This window comes from Delphinapterus leucas, chromosome 13 (genome assembly GCF_059928025.1).
Source record: "Delphinapterus leucas isolate spDelLeu-1000000601 "Yukka" chromosome 13, BTC_Dleu_Yukka2, whole genome shotgun sequence".
NCBI lineage: Eukaryota > Metazoa > Chordata > Mammalia > Artiodactyla > Monodontidae > Delphinapterus > Delphinapterus leucas.
The window spans coordinates 2513369-2534087 of NC_143141.1; the positions used below are offsets into that span (position 1 = coordinate 2513369).

General features: G+C 54.1%; 1 protein-coding gene across 11 annotated transcripts in view; it reads left to right on the forward strand.

Annotated features, from left to right (window-relative positions):
• The first annotated feature begins 1319 nt into the window (after positions 1 to 1319).
• The window catches only part of UXS1 (UDP-glucuronate decarboxylase 1), an 81545-nt gene continuing 62145 nt past the window's right edge, over positions 1320 to 20719 (forward strand). For 2 of the 11 annotated variants that reach the window (XM_089922539.1, XM_089922540.1), the window contains exon 1: positions 20234 to 20252. Coding sequence is in view for 6 of the 11 variants with exons in the window: in XM_089922536.1 (XP_089778662.1) it covers positions 1406 to 1499; positions 17800 to 17827; positions 19099 to 19162; positions 20209 to 20252 (230 nt within the window). In the remaining 5 variants the exon portion in view is untranslated. The other 9 variants (XM_089922536.1, XM_022599008.2, XM_022599009.2 and 6 more) reach the window with 9 other exon arrangements.

Genomic DNA, 20719 nt, shown 5'->3' on the forward strand with positions numbered 1-20719 from the left:
ATTACTGCCTTATTGCTAGTTGTGTTGTTCTTCTTGGAAGTTTACAACAAAGCTGAAGAAGGGTATTCGATTAAGTTTAGCAAAAGAACCTGTCATTCCCAGAGGTGAGAGGCGCTGCCGGCCGCTCTGTTTCTCCCGGGCGGCTGCTTCCCGCTAGCTACCTATTTTACATTTGGTAGTGTATATATGTCCATGCCACTCTCTCACTTCGTCTCAGCTTACCCTTCCCCCTCCCCGTGTCTGCAAGTCCATGCTCTACGTCTGCATCTTTATTCCTGTCCTGTCCCTACGTTCTTCAGAACCTTTTTTTTTTAGATTTCATATATATGTGTTAGCATACGGTATTTGTTTTTCTCTTTCTGACTTACTTCACTCTGTATGACAGACTCTAGGTCCATCCACCTCACTACAAATAACTCAATTTCGTTTCTTTTTATGGCTGAATAATATTCCACTGTTTATACGGGCCACATCTTCTTTATCCATTCATCTGTCGATGGACACTTAGGTCGCGTCCATGCCCTGGCTATTGTAAATAGCGCTGCAATGAACATTTTGGTACATGTCTCTTTTTGAATTATGGTATATGATATGCCCAGGGTATATGCCCAGTAGTGGGATTGCTGGGTGGTATGGTAGCTCTACTTTTAGTTCTTTAAGGAACCCCCATACTGCTCTCCATAGTGGCTGTATCAGTTTACATTCCCACCGACAGTGCAAGAGGGTTCCCTTTCCTCTACACCCTCTCCAGCGTTTATTGTTTGTAGATTTTTTGTTGATGGCCATTCTGACCGGTGTGAGGTGACACCTCACTGTAGTTTTGATTTGCATTTCTCTAATGATTAGTGATGTTGAGCATCCTTCCATGTGTTTGTTGGCCATCTGCACGTCTTCTTTGGAGAAATGTCTGTTTAGGTGTTCTGCCCATTTTTGGATTGGGTTGTTTGTTTTTTGATATTGGGCTGCATGTAAACTCCTTATTTTTAAAAGAAAGATGTTCCAGCCTATCAGAAGGGAAAAGGCACGGGGTCTGGACTTCATCGGTGTTTAGGGGACTAACCGTTGTCGCTGCCACTATTCCAGCTACAGAAGCCGAGAGAACAGTCAGCTTTCAGAGGGAAGCGGTAAAGAACTCCAAACACCTGCCCATCCCCGAGTCCGCCCCGAGCGCTCGGATAGGGGTCTGAAGCACACCGCCCACGGCGGCCCACGAGTAGCGCTTGGGACCGCGCACGCGCACTCGCCGCCCGCCGGGGCCGCCGCACTGCGCCTGCGGGGCGGGGCGTGGCGGACGTGGCGCATGCGCGCGGGCCCCGCCGGCAGGAAGCGGGCGCGGGGCGGGGCCTTCGGGCCGCCCCCGCCTCAGCCGCTCAAGTAGCCCAGCGGCCGCAGCGCGCGGCCCGGGATGCTGAGCCAGGCGCTCCTGCGCCTCGCGTCCGCCGTCAGCCGAAGGAGGATGAAGCTGCTGCTGGGCATCGCGCTGCTCGCCTACGTGGCCTGTGAGTGCGCCGGCTGTTCCTTCCCGCCCGCGGCCTGCTCTCTCCCTCTCTCCCTTCCGCTCTGCGCGCGCGGCCGCCGGCCGGACAGGAGGCGCGGACCCTCGGCCCGGCTTCCCCGCCGCACGCGGGGCTGCGGGCAGCGGTTCCCGAGCGTGCCGCGTCGCCGGGCTGGACTAGGGGGTGCGAATGCTGTCGCCTGGCAGAGCCCCCGCGCCGGCTGCCTGCTCTTAGGAAAATTACTCCGCGTTTGGCTGCAGGGGAGCCCAGTGTCGCCGGACCCCGCCGGCCCGCGGCCGAGCCCAGGGGTCCGACGCCTGGGGGGTCCCCGCGCCCAGGGTCTTGGCGCCCAGGTTTCTGGACGCCCGGGGGTGCCCCCGCCCAGGTGTCCGCGCCCGCGGTCCTGGCGCCTAGGTGTTCGGATGCCCAGGGGTCTCTTCGCCCAGGAAAGGAGGGTGCGGGTGCCAGTCGGCCCAGCACGGAGGCGCAGCGCTGGGAATCCCGGCGCCGCTTCAGCTTGTGTGGTTCTCCCGTCATCGCTCACCGCGGCTGCCGGACCTAGGGCAGGAGGGGCACTTTTCAGGCAGAGGGTAGACCCTGTGGTTTCTTAGAGGCAGAAGCTGTCCCTTTAAAAAAAATATATTCGATGGGAATGTATTTTCATTGCTGTTATTAATACTTCCCCAAGTACCAAAATTGGACCAGGTGAGCTCGTTTGAATTCTAGCCACGAGAGTGATAACACGCTGAAACGAAACACCTGCTCACCGGTTGCGTTACCAAGATCTGACTCCCGAGGTGAGGGAGGCTCGGCAAAGTGATTTCAGTTGAGCTCCAGGAAGATGCGGGTGATTGAGACCCAGCCTGTCTGCTGCAGCCCAGCTGGGGGCAGTTAGTTGGGAGTAGTCTTCGAAGGAGGAAGAGCTAGTCTGAAGCGTGTGTCAGTCTTGAGTGAGACAGCCGAGAACCCAGGGGAAAGACCGCTTGAAGCTGTCTAACTGCTGTTAGGACAATAATTATATCTAAATTGGCTGCGAGCTTCCGCACAGGTGCGTGAGCCTGTTTCATTGTCTCCTGTGACTATGTCAGCAATCCTAGGAACTAGGTACTATCGTTATTCCCATTCTAGAGGTGAGTCTGTTAAGGCTAAGAGAAATCAGGCAGGTTTACTGATGACCACACAGATGATAACCTATGGAGACCAAGACCAGAGCCCGGCTTGCCGGGGAGCTGGGGCTAGAACCCAGGTGTGCAGCAAGCTCCCTGTGGATTTTGGGTCTTCTGAAGGTAGGGGGTTGTGGGATGTCATTCACAGTTCTGTAGACCAGGAAATCCTCCTGAGCCCTTACCTTTGTCTGTCCAGCCCTTATTGCTGCTTGTCTCTGCTTAGTCCCAGGGGACCCCAAGGAGTGCAAAACACCTGGGCAGTGTTTCTCAAACTCCTCTGTGTGTCAGAATCACCTGGAGGGTTTTCAGAACACAGGTTGCCGCCTCCCCCCTCAAGTTTCTGATTCAGTAGGTCTGGGGTGTGGCCCAGCCATTTGCATTTCTAATAGCTTCACCTCAGATGCTGTTGGTGTGGTCTGGGGACCCCACTTTAGAACCTGTGGCCTAAGCAGGTGAGTTGAGTTGGCCACGAATTAGATGCTCACCCAAATGAGGGTTAAATTACAAACAGGTAGGAAGGAAGGGAGGGAATGCACAGGGGCTTGTGCTGGTAAGTGAAGTGTGTGTAGGAGTGACTAGGCAGGCGGAGGGTGGGCGTGGGTTCCCAAGGAGCAGCATGTGCAGAGGTCCTGTGGCAGCCAAGAGCAGGGCGTGTCCTCAGAATGTGGAGAACTGCGGTGTGGCTGGAGTATGGACACGAAGCAGTTATGAGGCTGCCCTGGCAGGCGGGTTGGAGCAGGCAGGCCTGGCGGAGGCCTCGTGCCAGCTCCCGACGCGGGTGAATTTAGCTGTGAGGTTTTAGACTAGGGTGGAGGCAGTAACAAGCAGGGTTGGTTAAGTCCCAGGCACTTCGCAGGGAAAAGCATGACATTGTGGCTCCCGACTGACAGCGTCCGAGGACATTGAAGGTGTCCGTGAGGCACGATGCCCGTGACGTCTAGTCTCTGCTCTCCTTGTTAATAATCTTTCCCTTTTGTTTGAGAAAACGCCCCTGCTCCCAGATGACACACAGCGCCTTCTGGAAATGCTCTTGTGCCCATGCGGGGCCAGCCTCCTTGCTAGCACATAATTCTTCAGTCCAGGCCCAGGGGCTGAGCATGGGTCAGCTTGCACTGCACTGAGGTTCTTCTCCATGCATGTGTTTTCTTCTGGGTAACGGGGATTTCAGCCCTTGTAGCACTTAGATCAGTGCTGTTAGCTCCTCGGAAGAGCTCAGAGGTCTGAAAGTCATGCCAACCTGCTGGGTAGATCCCTAGGCAGAGACTCAGCTGGAATTACCTTTAGTGTTTTTGACAGGCTAGAGTTTAAAAGTCAAATAGGCTTCGCCGGGTTTGTTGGTGTCCCCAGGCACTGTTTTCCTCTACCCGGAGGCAAGCACTTCACTTCTTTGAGCCGATGATTTTGGTGTTTGTCCTTGTGCCGTAGAATTCTAGATACCACCTAGTGGCTTTCTTCTTTAGAAGACTTTATTCTCCTTTCCCCCACCAACCCACGCAGATGCGGTGTGATTTTAAGTAGCTCAGCACTTAGTGTTTACGCGCATGACTAAATGTTCTTCACTTGAGCCCTATGAACTCACCTTTTCTTTCTCCCGGAGCTAATGACTCCACTCTCCAGGCCCTATACTTGTTGGACTGCAAGCTTTGTCGCTCATGTCTTTCTCCCCCAAGACGCTGAGCAGCCTCCCAAGCTCCCTGAGGAGGGGCCTTCGGACCTCGTGCCCCTGGCCTCAGCCCCGTTGGCCTGGAGATCCTGTCCCCCGACGGCCACTGCCTCATTTCAGCTGGAGGTCACGGGAGGAGCATTGGCAGGTGTTGGCTGTGTCTTCTCTGTCTTCACATTTAATTGACAGGTGGGTGGTGAGGCTCCATCCCTTCTGGGTCCTGGTGCCGAGGCTCAAACCAGCTCCTGTCTCTCTGTGACTTGGTTTCTCCCGGGAGATCCCAGGCCCTGCCCTTTTCCTGCCCCTGGCGCCATCCTCCACGGCACACCTCGGCTCGGCCCCTCCATACTCGGGTGTGCCCCGAGTGTGCATTTGTGGACGTGCGGTTGATAACTGGCCTCCTTCAGGACCGCTGTGTTCGGCATGTGGAGCCCCCTCCCAGAGTGAGGCCTCTGTGCCGCAGCGGGGTCAGGGGCACCTGCGTGCCCGCCCGCCCAGGGATGCGCACCCGTCTGGTGATGTGTGCGCATGTGCCGGGTGCTTCCAAGCCTGGCTGCCCAGGAGCCTCGCTCTGCGGTTCTGGGAACCTTCCGAACTGTCCTTTGGAGCGGTACCCTGCGGGGGTTTGGTGGCCTGGTCTGCTCCTCTTCCTTTCGTCTCTTCTGTCATTTTAGACTTTGGTCCTACTTTTTGGAAACTTTGTCGTCTAACTCTTTTAGTGATTGAGAACATTTATGTTTGCTACTATTTTTTATTTAGGAGCGTTCTCTTTCTCCCCGAATTTAAAAAACCAAAGAGTGTGGTCTTTGTGTCAGGGTCTCCTCTGCACGGTGGTCGTTTGCTCACTTTTCTTCCCCTGGAGAGTCTCTTCCCCCGGTGGCTTCCTTTCTCCTTGGAGGCTTTCCCGGGACGCTGGGCCGTCTGCTCTGTTTGCACGATCGATCCTGGGCGGGTGGGGGGCCCCCGGCTGCCCCATGGACCCTCAGCTGCCTCACTGGTTGGTGGAGCATTCAGCATCCTCCGGGCGGCGGTGCCGGCTCTCCCGGGCATCCCAGGGACCCGGGGCAGGGCTGCGGGGCTGAGTCGTACCCTGATCGTCCCCCGGCTGACGGGGCCCCGTGCCGCAGACCCTCTGCCCTCCCCTCTGCAGAGACGGACCGGGCGGGGCTGGAGCCGGCAGGGTGCAGCGGGCAGGGCCCTTCTCCAGCCTCCTCCACGCGACCCGCCCCCGCTCCCCGTCTCTTGGTTCCTCTGCCCTCTTCATTCTTCTTCCCCTCCCGAAAGCGCTTGTCCCCATCCCCCTGTGCACCTTGGTTTATACCCGAAACAGCAGAACAAAGGTGAAGCTTGCTTTCTGCCGTTTCAGAGGCTCTCCTTCAGCTCTGGAAAACGCGAGTTGTGACAGTAACAGCGCTCACTTAGGTTTGGGTGTGTCCTGGGTTTTGTTGGGAGGACACTGTATTTGTGGTGCTTTCCTATCCTGTCCCTGTTATTCCACCAAAAAGATGCTAAATCACCCCTGAAAACCACATGCAAGCATGTTTTACATGTGTCAGCTCTGCACGTGTGATAACAGACATCAAGCTTCTCTGAGCTGGGACTTTTGTGAGAGTAGTTTTCCCCTTGGTCTGATTAGCCCTGCATAATTGGCGATCGTTAAGTCACTAAGCAGACAGGTGCTGGTGATGCCAGTGGACTCCTGGGGGGAAAGAGGGGGAAAAAAAGGGGAAAACAGGTGAACTTGTGTAAGTGGTGCTTCCAGATTCCCCTGAGCCCAGGGGTCACTATGCTTGTTACCGCAAGTTCCCAGGGTCCCCCCAGGCCCAGAAATAGGAGCCTAAAATCTCCCCCCACCTTCTTGGTGGCCGGGAGGGGCAACCTGGAAATTGTTTTGACCCTCGACATCTACTGTAAGAATTTCCACACCTGATTTCTATTGTATTGAAAAAACAATTCAGCAAGCACCTAAATAACCCTCGGCCTACATATGCCAGTTCTTTTTTCCCCCACATTTGCTCATTCTTTTCATTTTTTACATATATTTCTTTGTTGAAATATTTGAGAGTTGTAGACATAGTAATACTTCATGTTTAAATACTTCAACACGTGTCTCCTAAGATCTGCATTTTCTATGTAATCTGATCACCATTATCATAGTCTAAAAATTAACAATAAATAGTATCTGATATGCAGTCCATATGTGAATTCCCTCCGCCCGCCCCCGTGGTACCATAAATGTCCTTATAGCCTTTTCTGCTTTTTTTTTTTTTTTAATCTAGGATCCCGTCAGGGTTTACACATCGCTGTTATGCCTCTAACTCTTGTTTTTTCATGACATTTACCTTTTAAAAGCACAGGCTGGTTGTCCTTCAGAAACGTCCAACCTTCTGGACTTACCTGATTGTTTCCTCAGGATTAAATTCAGGTAAATATTTTTATGATAACGCTGGTCGATTTGCATCACATCAGGCTTGTCCACTATCAGTGCTGAGTTTGATGCCGGGAGGGGCTGGCTGCCGGCCACTTGATTGCCAGGATCCGTGTTCCCAGGACCCAGCCAGGGGATCTCGGAGACTTGCAAGCCAGCGCGCTCAGCATCCATTGCCAGTCCTCGCCTGGATCAGTTTTATATTGGGGATCACAAAAGCGGCAACTTCCTAATTCTGTAAATCCTCCTCTGTTTATTAACTGGCGTTCTTCTGGACAGAGGGACAGAGGGACCGAGGCCTCCTTCCCTCCTTCCCTCCTTCCCTCCTTCCCTCCTTCCCTCCTTCCCTCCTTCCCTCCTTCCCTCCTTCCCTCCTTCCCTCCTTCCCTCCTTCCCTCCTTCCCTCCTTCCCTCCTTCCCTCCTTCCCTCCTTCCCTCCTTCCCTCCTTCCCTCCTTCCCTCCTTCCCTCCTTCCCTCCTTCCCTCCTTCCCTCCTTCCCTCCTTCCCTCCTTCCCTCCTGTCTTTCTCTCTCTCTCTGTTAGCTTTCTGGGGGCTGCTGTAATAAATTGCTAGGAACTAGACAGCTTTAAAACAAGGGAAATTGATTCTCCCACGATTCTGGGGGCCGGAGTCAGAAGTCGAGGTGTCGGCAGGGCCGCCGTGGTCCCCTGAAGGCGCCTTCAGGCTGCGGGTGCTTCATTCCCGGTGCTGGTCCCGTGGCCCCTTCCCTGCTGTCTGTCAGGTCCCTCCGTCCCTTATAAGATCACTGGTCACGGGTTCGAGGGCTCAGCTGGATAATCTAAGGTGGTCTTTTGGTCTCAAGATCCTTCATTACACCTGCTAAGACCCTTTTTCCAAGTAAGGTCAGATTCCCAGGTTCTCGGAATTAGGATGTGAACATATTTTGAGGACCACCATCAATTTATGCCCCCCCTTTTTTTTTTTAAAGTCACTATGGACTAGAGGTTCTTTCTACCTTTGAGCACTTCCTTGATCTCTAGATGCTCCAGGCTCATCTTGTGTTTTCTGTGCCCCAAACCTGGAATCAGCCATTTCTACAAGGAGCCCTGCTTCCTCTCGGTGGAGAGTATGGATTAGAACTCAGTGTCTGAGCACTCACCGAGGTGTCCTTGCTTCCAGCTTTCGCAGTGGACAGAGCCAGGACAGGGGCGAATTTTTTCCAGTTGTGAGTTTATGCCGATGCCCCCAGTTTAAATCATAACGGGGTTCTTCCTCCCCTGCCCACTTCCCATATTGCTATTTCCTCCCTCCCACTATGAAAATCTTGTTTCTGACATCAGGAAAAACTCATTTGCTCTGTACTACCAGCCATACCGGTTTCAGAATCATTGCCTCGTTACCAGTACCAACGACAAGCTTAAGAAAATTCAGAATTTCTCTGTAGTTCTTTTTGTGCTTAGAATCTATCTCACTCAGGGTGTACAGTTATTGTGTTGAAAAGCTCCATGAAACATGTTTTTCTATGCCTGATACAAGTCAGGTTTATTTTTCTGTTTGTGCTCCGTTTATTTTAGGATTTCTCTTTTCTTTCTGATTGTTAAAGTGTGTAAGCCATTTCCATGGTTCAGAAGTCAAACTGAATAAAAAGCTATGTGCAGACGTGTCTTGCTGCAATCCCTGGCCTCCACCCTCTTCCCACTGTCATTAGTCCATTTTATGCATCGTTGGTTTCTTTCTGCAAATCCAGGCATTAGGCTGTGTGTATATACACACCTGCTACTCATCGTTACCAGAAGGTAGCGAATCACATGGACGGTTCGCCCTCTTTTCCTTTCCTGCACAGTATTCCCTGGAAGGCTCTGGTATCGGCGTGCGGAGCTCACCTTTGCTCTGTGTATCTCTCCTGTGTGTGTGCCCTGCATTCTCCGTGGCCAGGCTCCTGAGCAAGGCGTTTTCCTTGTTTCAGACACTCTGCTCTTGGAAACACTGCTGCAGCGAGTAAGCTTGTGCGTGTGGTCCCCCGAGCCATGCCCCGGAACACCCCTGTCAGAGCTTGTGGACAGCTCACCAGGCAGAAGTGGTGTCTCCTGCTTCAGTGTGCATCCTCTTCCTAGGAGTGACGTCAAGCATCTTTCCAAGGGTTAAAGGATGCTAATGTATCTTTTTCCGAGGACTGTTCAGCTTTTGCCCGTTTTTCTGTTGAGTTTGTGGTCATCTTTCCCCTCATTTTTAAGAGCTCTTAACACATCGGGGGTGTTAATTGTCCTTTGTGAGGTAAGCTGCAGCTGTTTTCTCATGCCTCGAGTGGTTCCGAGGAAGATACCTGTGGTCTTGGTCCCTGTTCCTGGTGCAGAGCTCCTAAAACCCTTGGGGTTTCCTGAGCCATAGGGGTGTCTTCTATTGTTCCTAAGATGCCCCTTTTGATCACCCTGAGTTTTTGCTTGGGGGTGACTCAGGGTGGGCCCTAGATTGGCCTGGAACGGGGCAGGTCACTGTCAGCCTCACCCCGCGACCTCCGGAAGCTTTGTAAAAAGTCGTCAACAGTGAGGTGTGGCGTGCTCCTCGGTGGGTGAGGAGCTGGGAGGGTGCTGCCCGGAGAGGCTGTGGAGGCTCTGGTCCCTCCGAGAGTATCCATTCGTCTGTTCCTGAGCTGCGTCCTTCCTGATAAACTGGCTGTCCTAAGGAGACTGTCTGAGTCCTGTGAGTCTTTCTAGCAAATTATCAAACCCGAGGAGGGGGTCGTGGAGCCCTGACTTGCAGCCAGTTGGTTGTGAGAAGCACAGGTGGCCCCGGGCCTGGTGGTGGTGAAGTGTGCCGTCCTGTGGGCCTGAGCCCTCACCTGCGGGGTCTGCGCTCAGGGCAGCTCGTTGGCGTCCAGGGGGCCGGAGCGCTGGTTGGTGGTGTGGAAACCCCGCACCCCGGGGTCAGCTGTGTTCTGGGGGTGGAAACATCTTAGGACGATTTTTCCATTTCCCCATGTGGTTCTTAAGACCGTGGTCCAGGTGTTTGGAGGGAGGTGAGGCCTGGGCTGTGAGGGGCGCGGCGCCCTGGAGGCCCGGGGGTCAGCGGGTGGAGAGGTGCACGGGGTTGGACCCCGGAGCCCAGGGCGGAGGTGACAGGTGCAGGGACTGGGGGCCCTCGGGGCCAGGAGGCAGGGCTGGAGATCTGCCCGGGTGGGAACCCTTCAGCGAGAGGAGCTGCTGTTGGAGGAGAGCCGTGCAGTTGAGGAGCCAGGATGTGATCCACCTGCCCCAGATGTTCAGACTCGGGGCCAAGCGCCGCCTGTGTTGACCCCCGGGCCTGTGGCGGGTGTCGCTCGCAGCTCTGCACCCTCCCTGGGCTCCTGCCTGCCGGGCGTGGGCTGGCAGGTGTGAGCCTGGTGGGGCGGGGGGAGCCCTGCTGCGGAGACGGAGCCCTGGGGGGCGGGGGGCGGGCGGGGTGTCCCGTGGGGCTGGCTTTGAGGGGGGCACCCCGCAGAACCCCGCACGCTGGAACTTCCCTGTGTGCATACACGTCTCCCTTCATCGTCTTCCGTTTCCTGCCTTTGTCCATGTGGAATGAACATAATACAGTACGTGTAATACGCGTAGGGCGCGATCACCGGAGTGGGCGATGGGAGTGATGTGGAGACTTGGAATCCGGAGCAGGGGCAGGACGGGGACGAGTCACCTGGAGAGAAGGCGGGAGTGCCACGTGGGAGGGCGGACACGGAAGCGCAGCTGCGCGGGTCCTGCACTGGCCGGAGCCTGACGAGGGGGCCGGACCGGGGCCGTGGGCTCGAGGGACTCGCTGGGGCAGGAGCGCGAGGGTCTGCCGGCCACCTGCGGGGAGGGGCGCCCAGACCTGTGCCCATCACAGAGGGAGAGGTGGCCGGGCTCTTGTGACATCGGTTTGGTTTTTAGTTTAGTTTAATTTTTATTTTATATTGGTGTACAGTTGATTTACAGTATTGTGTTAGTTTCAGGTGTACAGCAAAGTGATTCAGTTATACGTATACATATATCCTTTAAAGATTCTTTTCCATTGTAGGTTATTACAAGGTATCGAATATAGTCCCCTGTGCTATGTGGTAGGTCCTTGTTGGTTACCGATTTTGTATGCAGTAGTGTGTATATGTTCATCCCAAACTCCTAATTTATCCCTCCCCCCCTTCCCCCTTTGGTAACTAAGTTTATTTTGTATGTCTGAGAGTCTGTTGCTGTTTTGTAAAGAAGTTGTTTAACGGTTGTCTTAGAACACGGAGCCTTCGGAGGCCTTGAGCAGGGAGGGGAACAGAGGTGGGCTCTCAGCTTGCGGGGAGATCGGCTGGAGCACTTGTTAAACCCCGGTGGCTCCCCACCCCCTGAGTTTCTGATTGGGGAGCCCTGCCGGGGCCTGAGAATCTGCATTTCCGACGGGCTTCCGGGGAAACGCTGTGTAGCTCTGGCCCGAATGAGCCTCTGCCCTGTCTACGTCGAGGGGGCCGGGGGCTGTCCCCTCTCCAGGCTCCTCCAACAGCGGGAGTCCTCGAGATGACAGTTGAGTTTGGGGTCTCTACTGCCTGACTGGCTTGGGGATCTCATGGATCATCCTGCACTTTGCAAGTGTGGTGCTGCCCTACCTGGACGGACCTAACACTTCGGCTCCCCTGCAGACCTTAGGGGACTTATTTCAGACTTTCTCCCTGCGGGCTGTGGAAATTGCAGTGATACCAGAGCCTAGAAAGGCCTTCCTCGTGTTTCTCAGACTGTCTTATGCGTAAATACACCTGCATGAAGTTTTAAACGTGTGTCTAGTGTGAACAAGCAGAAATGGATTCTACTAAGTCTCTCTTCTCAGTTAATAAGTGACATTTTTACATGTAAAGACTTTCTAAAGGGACCGATGTTATCTACAATGCCCACAGTTTCTTGCGTTTTTAACCACTTTGGGGCAAAAATTTTTCCCATGGAAATGTTGGGGCAGCTTTCTTAGGAAAGTCTCTGGGGAGGTGTGAGTCACTTAAAGGGGTTCTGTGCCGAATTTTGGGACCCGCCACCTGGGACTCTGGAGGCTGCGGGGTGGGGAGCTGGAGGGCTTGTGCTGGGGCTCGTCCTGGAGGCCGTCCTGGAGGAGGTGTCTTGGGAGGGAAGCAGGGCTGGCGCAGGGCCTCTGCGCGTGGCCTGGGAAGGACGCCAGTCGCCAGCCTGCCGGGGCTCCCCAGGCTGCCTCATGTGAGCAGCTTCCATTCTGTGTAACGCTGGCATGAACGCAGGTCCGGCCGGTGGGGCAGGGTTCCGGGCCAGCTCTCCTCGGGTCGGGGGGCCGTGGGGCAGGGTTACAGGCCAGCTCCCCTCGGGTCGGGGGGCAGGAGGGCTCCCCATTCTGTGGCTGCTGCCCTTCGTGTGTGATGCTGCCTGACCCTTAGCCACCTGATGGTTTTAGGGAGACCTGGAGGCGGGGAAGCTCCCTCCTCTGACAGCCCCCTGCCTTATCTGGAGAACTTTAAACAGAATAGTATCTTGTGATTTGAACCCTCTGATCGGTTTAGGATGTCTGCTTTGAAGGCCTTCGGTTGAGCCACCGCAGGGTCTATATCTGTTCCTTGGGGGCCGGAGTTGTGAGGGTTCGTGGGAGGTGAGCAGGGCTCCTCTTTCCTGGGCGCGTTTGCTGCCGTGATCACACAAGGCAGGCAGCCTGCGTGGTAGGGATGGGGGCCCCTGGGGCCTCAGCCACCCTTTCTGCCCAGGCGGGAGGAACTTTGCCCGGATCCTGGGTCGATGGGAGATTAAAGCACCTGCCTGTGCTCTGGTTCTGGTTGTTTTGCTGCGTGACCGACCCCTTCAGGACTTGCTGGCACAGAGCAGCGGCTGTTTCACCACCCTCATGGGTCTGTGGGGTGGGAATTTGAAAAGCAGAGTCTGTTCTCTGGTGGCATCTAGCCTGACGGTTGGGACTCACAGCGGGGCTGGAGGGTCCCCTTCCCGGAGACTCGGCTGGCAATTCTGCCCGTGAGGACAGCTTGGCCGGCGTGGTTGTTGGAGCCCCTGTGGGTGACCTGTCTGCCCTCAGGTGGTCGCGGTCCTGCCGGCTGGCCCTGGGCTGCAGGATCCGGTGTTTCAGCAACTGAGGCCCACGTGCACGCTGGTTCTGACCGGCTGCCCAGACTGCGGGGAGGGCCAGGACCCCTCCTCTGATGGGATGTGTCACCTGTGGCACGAGGGAGGGTCTCGCTCTCTGAACATCTCGCTGACGCTGCGGAGCGCAGCAGACGGGCTGGGCCTGGCCTCTGCTGAGCCCTGTCTCGGGACCCGAGAGGAGCAGGGGCGGCCGGGGAAAGGCGCCCGCACTGCAGCGTCCTGGAACTTTCTCCACAGACGGTGCGTGGTTCGGATGAGCCCAGGAGCCTGGGCGGTACGGGTTTCCATTGTGAATCCGCCTCTGGATGAAGCGTTTCTTACCTGCGCAGGTGGAGCATCTTTCTCGGTCAGTGGGCTGCGTGGCCTTGAGGATTTCACGAGGTCTCCGTGCTCAGTTTGGGTTTGATCATGTGTCCCACGGGTGTCTGGGGAGAATGAGCTTAGCAGCCAGTTTGGGGAAAACAAGGCACCTGTCTCCGTGGGAGTGGGGATGAGCCCGGGCCCTAGACGGGCTATGCAGGCCTGGGAAGGAGGCCCCCGCATGGCCCTGTCACACGGCTGTGGGGTGACCTGACAAGTCACAGGTGCTCCTCTTGGCTCTGGTCTTCAGCTGTGACGTGGGAGTGACAGCGTGACCTTGGGCTTGGAAACGGTGAGCCCAGAAGGCCCCTGCAAGGGCCCTGGGGTCATTCCAGCGCCACCAAGTCCCTGCGCCACCTTGTCCTTGTCCTGAGACCCAGGCCGGATCTGTTCAGGGTCTGTTCCTGCCCCCCATGAGACTCCCCTCCCCGTCACTGTGGGATGGAGAGGGAGGCGAGAGTGCGTTTGTCCCAGCCGTTATCCCTCCCGCAGCCGCCCCGCAGCTCTTAGCCTGTGACAAACCTGTGTCACACTCGCCCTGACCTCCCGGCCCATCCTGACACCCTGTCCTCTGCTTTCAGCTTGCTTCTCCCCTGCCCGTCTGCCCCTCACACCCCTGCTTCCTCTGGTGCTGAAACCCTGCTGCCTTCACCACACTGAGTGGTGCTGCTCACCTGCTAACCAGGGCCCAGCTACCTAAGGGGAAGCAGTGGTGCCCGCATTCAGTTCATGGGCAGAATCCTCGGGGGAGCTTGTCAGGAACACAGCCCCTGAGGCCCACCCTGACCTGCAGCCTCGTCTTCCCTCCCCAGGGACCTCTGTTGCCCTTCTCCTCCCAGGGCATCCATCTCCTGCTGAGCCCAGAAGGTGGCTCTGCTTCTGAAGATAAAAAGGACTAAGCAAGTGATGTTTGTGAGAAAGGAAGAGCATTCCCTGACCTCCGTTTGGCTGGTTTCGGTGCCTGGCCTGCCCGTGCTTGGTGTTTTGGGTGTGAATAAGGACACTCCTGCTCTTGCAGGGAGACCCACCCTAAGCCGCCAGTTAAAAAGAGGTGTGCCGTGGTCACCATGGCCACACAGGGGGCCACAGCATACCCTGCAGGGGCGGGGCGCTGTCCCGAGAATGGAGTGCCCCGGCGAGGTGCCCGGAGACCCCTGTAAAGGCAGCTGAAGGGGTGAGGAGGTGCGGAGTCCTGTGGGAGCAGGGGCTGCAAGGGGGTCCGATGGTGGGGTGGTGGGTCACGAAGCCCTGGGGTGGGCGGGGAAGAGCAGCTGGGGAGGAGGGCGCGTGTCCGGGTGCCGCGAAGGGGCATTTCCCGCCCAGGGTCCGCATTATCCGTCTGTAAAGGGCAGCGAAGCTCCTGAGGTGCGCGTCTTCCCCTGCAGATCCCGGGCCGCCCGCGCTTCCCGAGGGAGACGATGAAGCAGAGCCCTGCTGGGGCCGGGGGGATGACTCGGGAGACCGTGTGTCTACTTCCCGGGAGGGAGGGAGGGCAGCCTTACCTGCTCTCAGGTGGTCTAGGTGACCGCAGGAGGACCGAGAAATGTCTCCAAAATAGACATTTTAAAGAGATTCAGGAAGAGGTTGAGAAGGAGAAAACGGAATAAACTAATAACCGCGGGATGATTTGGGAAGACGGTCAAAAGGCTGTCACCACTCGGAAGGCACCTTAGGGCCCGGGTCATCTCAGGCGCAGTTAGTTCCCTGGCACAGAGAGAGGGGGACGCTTCTGGGCTGTTTTGATGAGGAGCTAATCCTAAAGCCAGAATGAGACAAGGTACTCATTTCAGGTCCACAGTGAGGACAAGTGTCGCAGGGTCTGCACCTCCTGGTTCACGGGCACCTGGCATCCCAGGTGAGCAGTGACCCAGATAGAGACCGGGGACAGGGGGCATGCAGCTTAGCAGGGGCTCAAGAACCTTTTCCCTCCTTTTTACAAAGCAAGGTAAGCACATAGATACAAGGAAAAAATAGTCACGTCACCACCTGGACTCAGTATTTTGGTGTCTTCAGACAGTCTTTTTTTTTTCTGTGTAATTTTTAGTAGCAGATATATTTTCTTGTCTGGGGCCGTCACACCTGCATTATCAGGTTGCAGCATGGTTTCGTTGCCATATTTTTATTGAGATGTAATTGATATATAACGTTTTATTAGTTTCAGGTGTACATGTGATGATTCAATGTGCGTGTGTGTTGGGAAATGATCACCATAAGTTTACTTAACATCCGTCACCACACAGTTACAGATTTTTTTTTTTTTTTTTTGCTGTACGCGGGCCTCTCACTGTTGTGGCCTCTCCCGTTGCGGAGCACAGGCTCCGGACGCGCAGGCTTAGCGGCCATGGCTCACGGGCGCAGCTGCTCCGCGGCATGTGGGATCTTCCCGGACCGGGGCACAAACCCGTGTCCCCTGCATCGGCAGGTGGACTCTCAACCACTGCGCCACCAGGGAAGACCCACAGTTACAGATTTGTGTGCATGTGTGATGAGATCCTGGAAGACTCACTGTCTTAGCAGCTTCCTTCAAATACTTAGGACAGTGTTGTTAACTAAAGTCACATGCTGTACACGACATCCCCAGGACTTATTTTAACCCCATTTCACACCACCCATCCCTCACCTCCCACCTCCCACGTCTGGCAACCACTGATCTGTTCTCTGTACCTGTGAGCTTGGGTTTTTGTTGTTTGTTTTTAGATTCTACATGTAAGTGAGATCCTACGGTATTTGTCTTTCTCTGACATTTCACTTGGTGTAATGCCTTGAGGATCCAGCAATGTTGCCGCACATGGCAGGATCTCCATCTTTTTGTGGCTGAATCATATTCCATTGTGTATATACACCATATCTTCTTTACCCATTCATCCGTCAGTGGACACTCGCCTGACGTGTGTATCCTGGCTGTTGTGAATAGTGCCGCAGTGAACATAGAGGTACATGTATCCTTCGGAATTAGTGTTCTCATTGCCTTTGGGTAAATAGCCTGGAGTGGAATTGCTGGATCGGGTGGTAGTTCTGTTTTTAATTTTTTGAGGAACCTCTGCACCATTTTCCGTAGCGGCTACACCAGTTTACATTCCCACCAACAGTGAGTGAACCAGGGTTCCCTTTTCTCCGCACCCTCACCAACACCTGTTATCGCTTATCTTTTTTGATAATTGTTAGTCATATTTAATGACTTTATGATTTCATCACGTGAATGGCTATATCATAATTTATATAATAGTTCCCCAATTGTAATGTATTTTGGTTTACTCTTTTTCTTAATTATAAATAAGGCTGTGACTTGGGAAGGCCGCTTTTTTGTGTGTATACTTATTTCCTGAGGATAATCCTCAAAAGTAGGATCACATGGTCCAAAGGCATAAACATTCTTTGTTTTATAATGATTAATGCATATAGTACAGCTTCATTTTAATTTCTCCCATTTCTTGCTTACTTGCCACTTTCTACTTATTTATTGCTTATCTTTTCGATCATAGTTTCTTCTTGTATTCGAAGAGGGCTGTGCTTTTATGGTTTCATCATGCCCCTTGTTCACAATGGGGATCTCTTGCAAGGAGCGTGATTTTGGGCACTGAGAACTCTGCAGTGAACGTTTATTAGCCCCCCTGCTGGGTATCGGCAGATGCAGTGAGAACATGCCTAGTGTCGCCCCTCACCTCAGGGCCTTCCCAAGCTCACAGGATTGCCAGCCCCGGACTCCAGGGTGTGTGTGTGTTTGCTCCCTGCTTTCCCCAGCATCTGGCAGCACCTGAGCGCTCCTGGCCTCGGGAGGTGCGCGTCACTGGGGGAGTGGTCACTGGGGGAGTGGTCACGTGGGGGTCGTGTCGGCATGTGGACAGAGCCTTAGCGACACCGTTCTCTGTGGGCGTCTCTCTGTGAGGTACCCTCTGGTCAGTAACTTCAAGTGCGTGTCGTGGTCTAGTGTGTCTGTAAAGTCACCCCTGGTAAAATCCACTGCGGCAGCCGGACTGGTTTAGACGCGGTTACTCAGCTGTCTGCCGTCAGGGAGGTGGCCCAGCAGGCGAGGCTGTGATGTAGGGGAGCTGGGTGAGGGCTGAGAGAGAGGACGGCCACAGGGTCAGGCCATCCTCTACTTCTCTGAGTCTCGGTCTCATCGACATTGGAGGGGAGGGGTTGGACTGAGCCCTGGGATCTCTTTGATTCTTGCAGGTCTTTGATTCCCGTGACCGGCTCTTCCTCAAAGGCTGGGGACGTACTGCGTATCAAAGCACGTGCACCGTGGCACTCCAGGCCCCAGAAGGTTATGCCAGAGTCAGGGGTATATAGGGTCATCTTTTCGCTTATGTTTAGTCGCACTTTTTATTTATGTAGGTACGTATGTATGTATTCTCGGCCGCACCGTGCAGCATGCAGGGTCTTAGTGCCCCGACCAGGGATCGAACCTGCACCCCCTGCAGTGGAAGCACGGAGTCCTAACCGCTGGACCGCCAGGGAAGTCCCAGGACTTATTATTTTGAAAGTGTGCATTTTATTGTCTTCATGAGCTATAGTTTTCATAGGCAACTTTAAGATATTGGTTAAAAATTAATATTGTATTAGTTGGAGTCCTTGAATGTTGTGAACTTAAATATTGACTGCTCCTTTCTTTTTCTCTTACAGCTATTTGGGGCAACTTGGTTAATATGAGGTAATTGTTTTTAATAACTCGGCTGTTACGTTTGGGTTGAAAGGATACATTTCATTGTTCCATATACACCATGGCGTCATGGGCTGATTGAGGACGATGTGAAAGCGGAACTGAGCTTCTTGGTATTCACACTTCCAGCTCGTCTTCTCTCCTGGGCTGTTCTGGAGGACGCAGCTGGTTATCACGCTGACCCAAGTCCAGCTCAGATGTGGCGGTGAATCTCGAGGCAGCCGTGGCGGCTCGTTGGTGGTGCCCGCCTCAGGCCTTCCTGGCCTTGTAGACAGAAGAGGGTGGACCTGAGCTTTCAGGCTCCTGAAATGTAAATGGCATTTCTGGGCGGCTTGAGCAAAGCACTCAGGGGCACCTTTCCAAAGCCTCTTAGGGAAACCGAGGCTGCCCTCACCCCCAGGAGCAGACCAGTGGATGCTTGAGCCCACTGTCCGTCCCAGGGGAGGGAGGGCCCGGCGACCTTCTGGCCTGAGTGAGCATTATTTGTGTTGCTCAGCAGAGCATGAGGGACACTTGTAAAAGTCAAATCCTTGTGTCAGTATTCTTAAAAAAAAAAAAAAAAAAAAATCAGCGAAAGTCATAAGCATTCATTGTAAAAACAAATTTGGTGCCGTGAGTACAGTTTTACATTTAAAGAAAAATCCCCTCCACTTTGTATTTCTTGGTGTGACCGTCAAAGAGCAGCAGTCGCACTGCGGTGGCAGCAGGTTTGGGAAGTCAGCGCAGCTGCGGGCAGCCGGGGAGGGTCGCTCTGCCCCCACCGGGCTCTTCACGTCCAGTGGGGTTTGCAGGGCGGCTGGGGCCGTGTTGACCCAATTCCTCCCGCCGGGGCTGGTGTGTGTCTCCTGACAGAGGCCCCTGTGTGTGGCTGGAGGGCTGCTCAGGCCCCATTAAAGGAGCTCTGTCTTTGCACTTGGAAAAACTCCATTTTGCATTAAATCCCAGGAAAGCCCAGCAGAGAAACTTGTACTCCCTATAGACACGCTTCCTGCCTCTAATTTACAATCCCGTGTTGGGTGGAATGTGAAAGTGAGATGGTCTTAGTTTAACAGAAGCGCCCCGTAAGGTGGTGGTGAGCCTGGGGTACGGCGCTGAGGGGCTACCCCCAGCCCCCTCCTCCCCCGCCATCCTGGGGGGTTGGTGCCCGGGACGGGTTCTTGGGGAGGAGGGGGCGACGTGCACCCTTTGGCCTGTGTTGCAGTGATTTGTTCAGAAATACACCTGGGAGTCACAAAGTCTTTCCGTTGGTCTCAGTTTTGTAGTTTTCTACTCAACAGGTCCATCCAGGAAAATGGTGAACTCAAGATTGAAAGCAGGATTGAAGAGGTTAGTCTCTTTTCCAAACTTTGCCCCTCCTTTTCCTGCTAATTTGTCCACTTCAGTCCCTTTGCTTGCGCTGGTATCTTTATCGTGGCCGCTTGATGCCGACCTGTGATTCTGAAACCATCTCGCAGGAAATCATTCCCTCATTTAAGAAGGACTTTGTTAGGCTGTGGCCGCACCTCTGTGTCAGCATTTGTCCATTTGTAAAGGTGCAGTGTGTTAAATTCTGCCCTCCAGGCAAGAAGGATTTAAGCTCTTATGTGACTTTTCAGGGGAGCCTTACCAGGCTTCCTTAGAGGAACGGCAGTGAGGACCTTCACCAGGGATGGGGGCAGGGGCCGCCCTCCACTCACCTGAGCAGGTGCCAACAGGAAACACGGCCCGACTCGTTTGCGAGGACCCGGGGACACACAGAGCAGGGCGGGCGCACGAGCGGAGGGGAGGCTGCGGCCTGCCTCACTGAAAGCCGGCAACTCTAGCCCACTTCACACCTTCTGGTTAAAATAATTGCTCGTGTTTTAGTCCAGTGTCGGTGCAGACTGACTGTTGTAATATGGGCCGTGGGAGCGCTGGGAGCTGCTCACTGTGATTTGGAGGCACATACCGGTCGTGCTGTGCAGCCCCGGCCCTGGCCCGCGAATGCAGTGGACACACGGCCTGCGACGCAGGCGCTGTGCTGATGGCAGGCGACACACCGGGGGCAGCCCCCGGGGGTCCTCTCTCTCACCTGAAGAGAAGTGGGGGTGGTGATCACCTGTTTTCACGAGGCTGAACCACCTTTGACTTTGCCCATGAGGTCGGGAAGGAAAAAGGTGAATTTCCTGAGGGCTTAGGCATCTCGGGAGCGAGAGATTCCAATACGCAGTTCAGTATCTCGATTCTAGGATTGTGAGTCGCGGGGTCTTACTTAACCTCAAGTTGGAGGTGAATCGTAGAAGGAATTAAAATCTGTTTCACACCACGTCCTGTCCCTCTGGAACATCAGAGTGGGTGAGCGGCAGAGGACTGGGTTTCTGCTTGAAAACTGATACTGGCTATTTTCGTTTTAGATTCTTGAACCACTAAGAGAGAAAATCAGAGATTTGGAAAAAAGGTATGTGTACTTTTTCTGTTGTCTAAGAAAATACTTATATCTTACTGACCTTAGAAGGTCAATATCTAATGTCAGTTCATCTCAGCTGAGTAATTAACTCTGTAATTTCAAAGATACAAGGCACTTTCAAGACAGGGACTTTTCCACGAGAACGTCAATTTTTACTCTAAAATTCGGATGCAGTGTTTTTAAATCTTTTTTTCCTTTGCTCATTAAAAAGTATTTCTGATGAAAGCTATGGGCTCTCTCCAGGAAAAAAAAATTATTTAAATGATTTTTTTTTAACATCTGTATTGGAGTATAATTACTTTACAATGTTGTGTTTTTGCTGTATAACAGTGAATTAGCTACATGCATACGCATATCCCCATATCTCCTCCCTCTTGCGTCTCCCTGCCACCCTCCCTATCCCACCCTTCTAGGTGGTCGCAAAGCACTGAGCTGACCTCCCTGTGCTATGCGGCTGC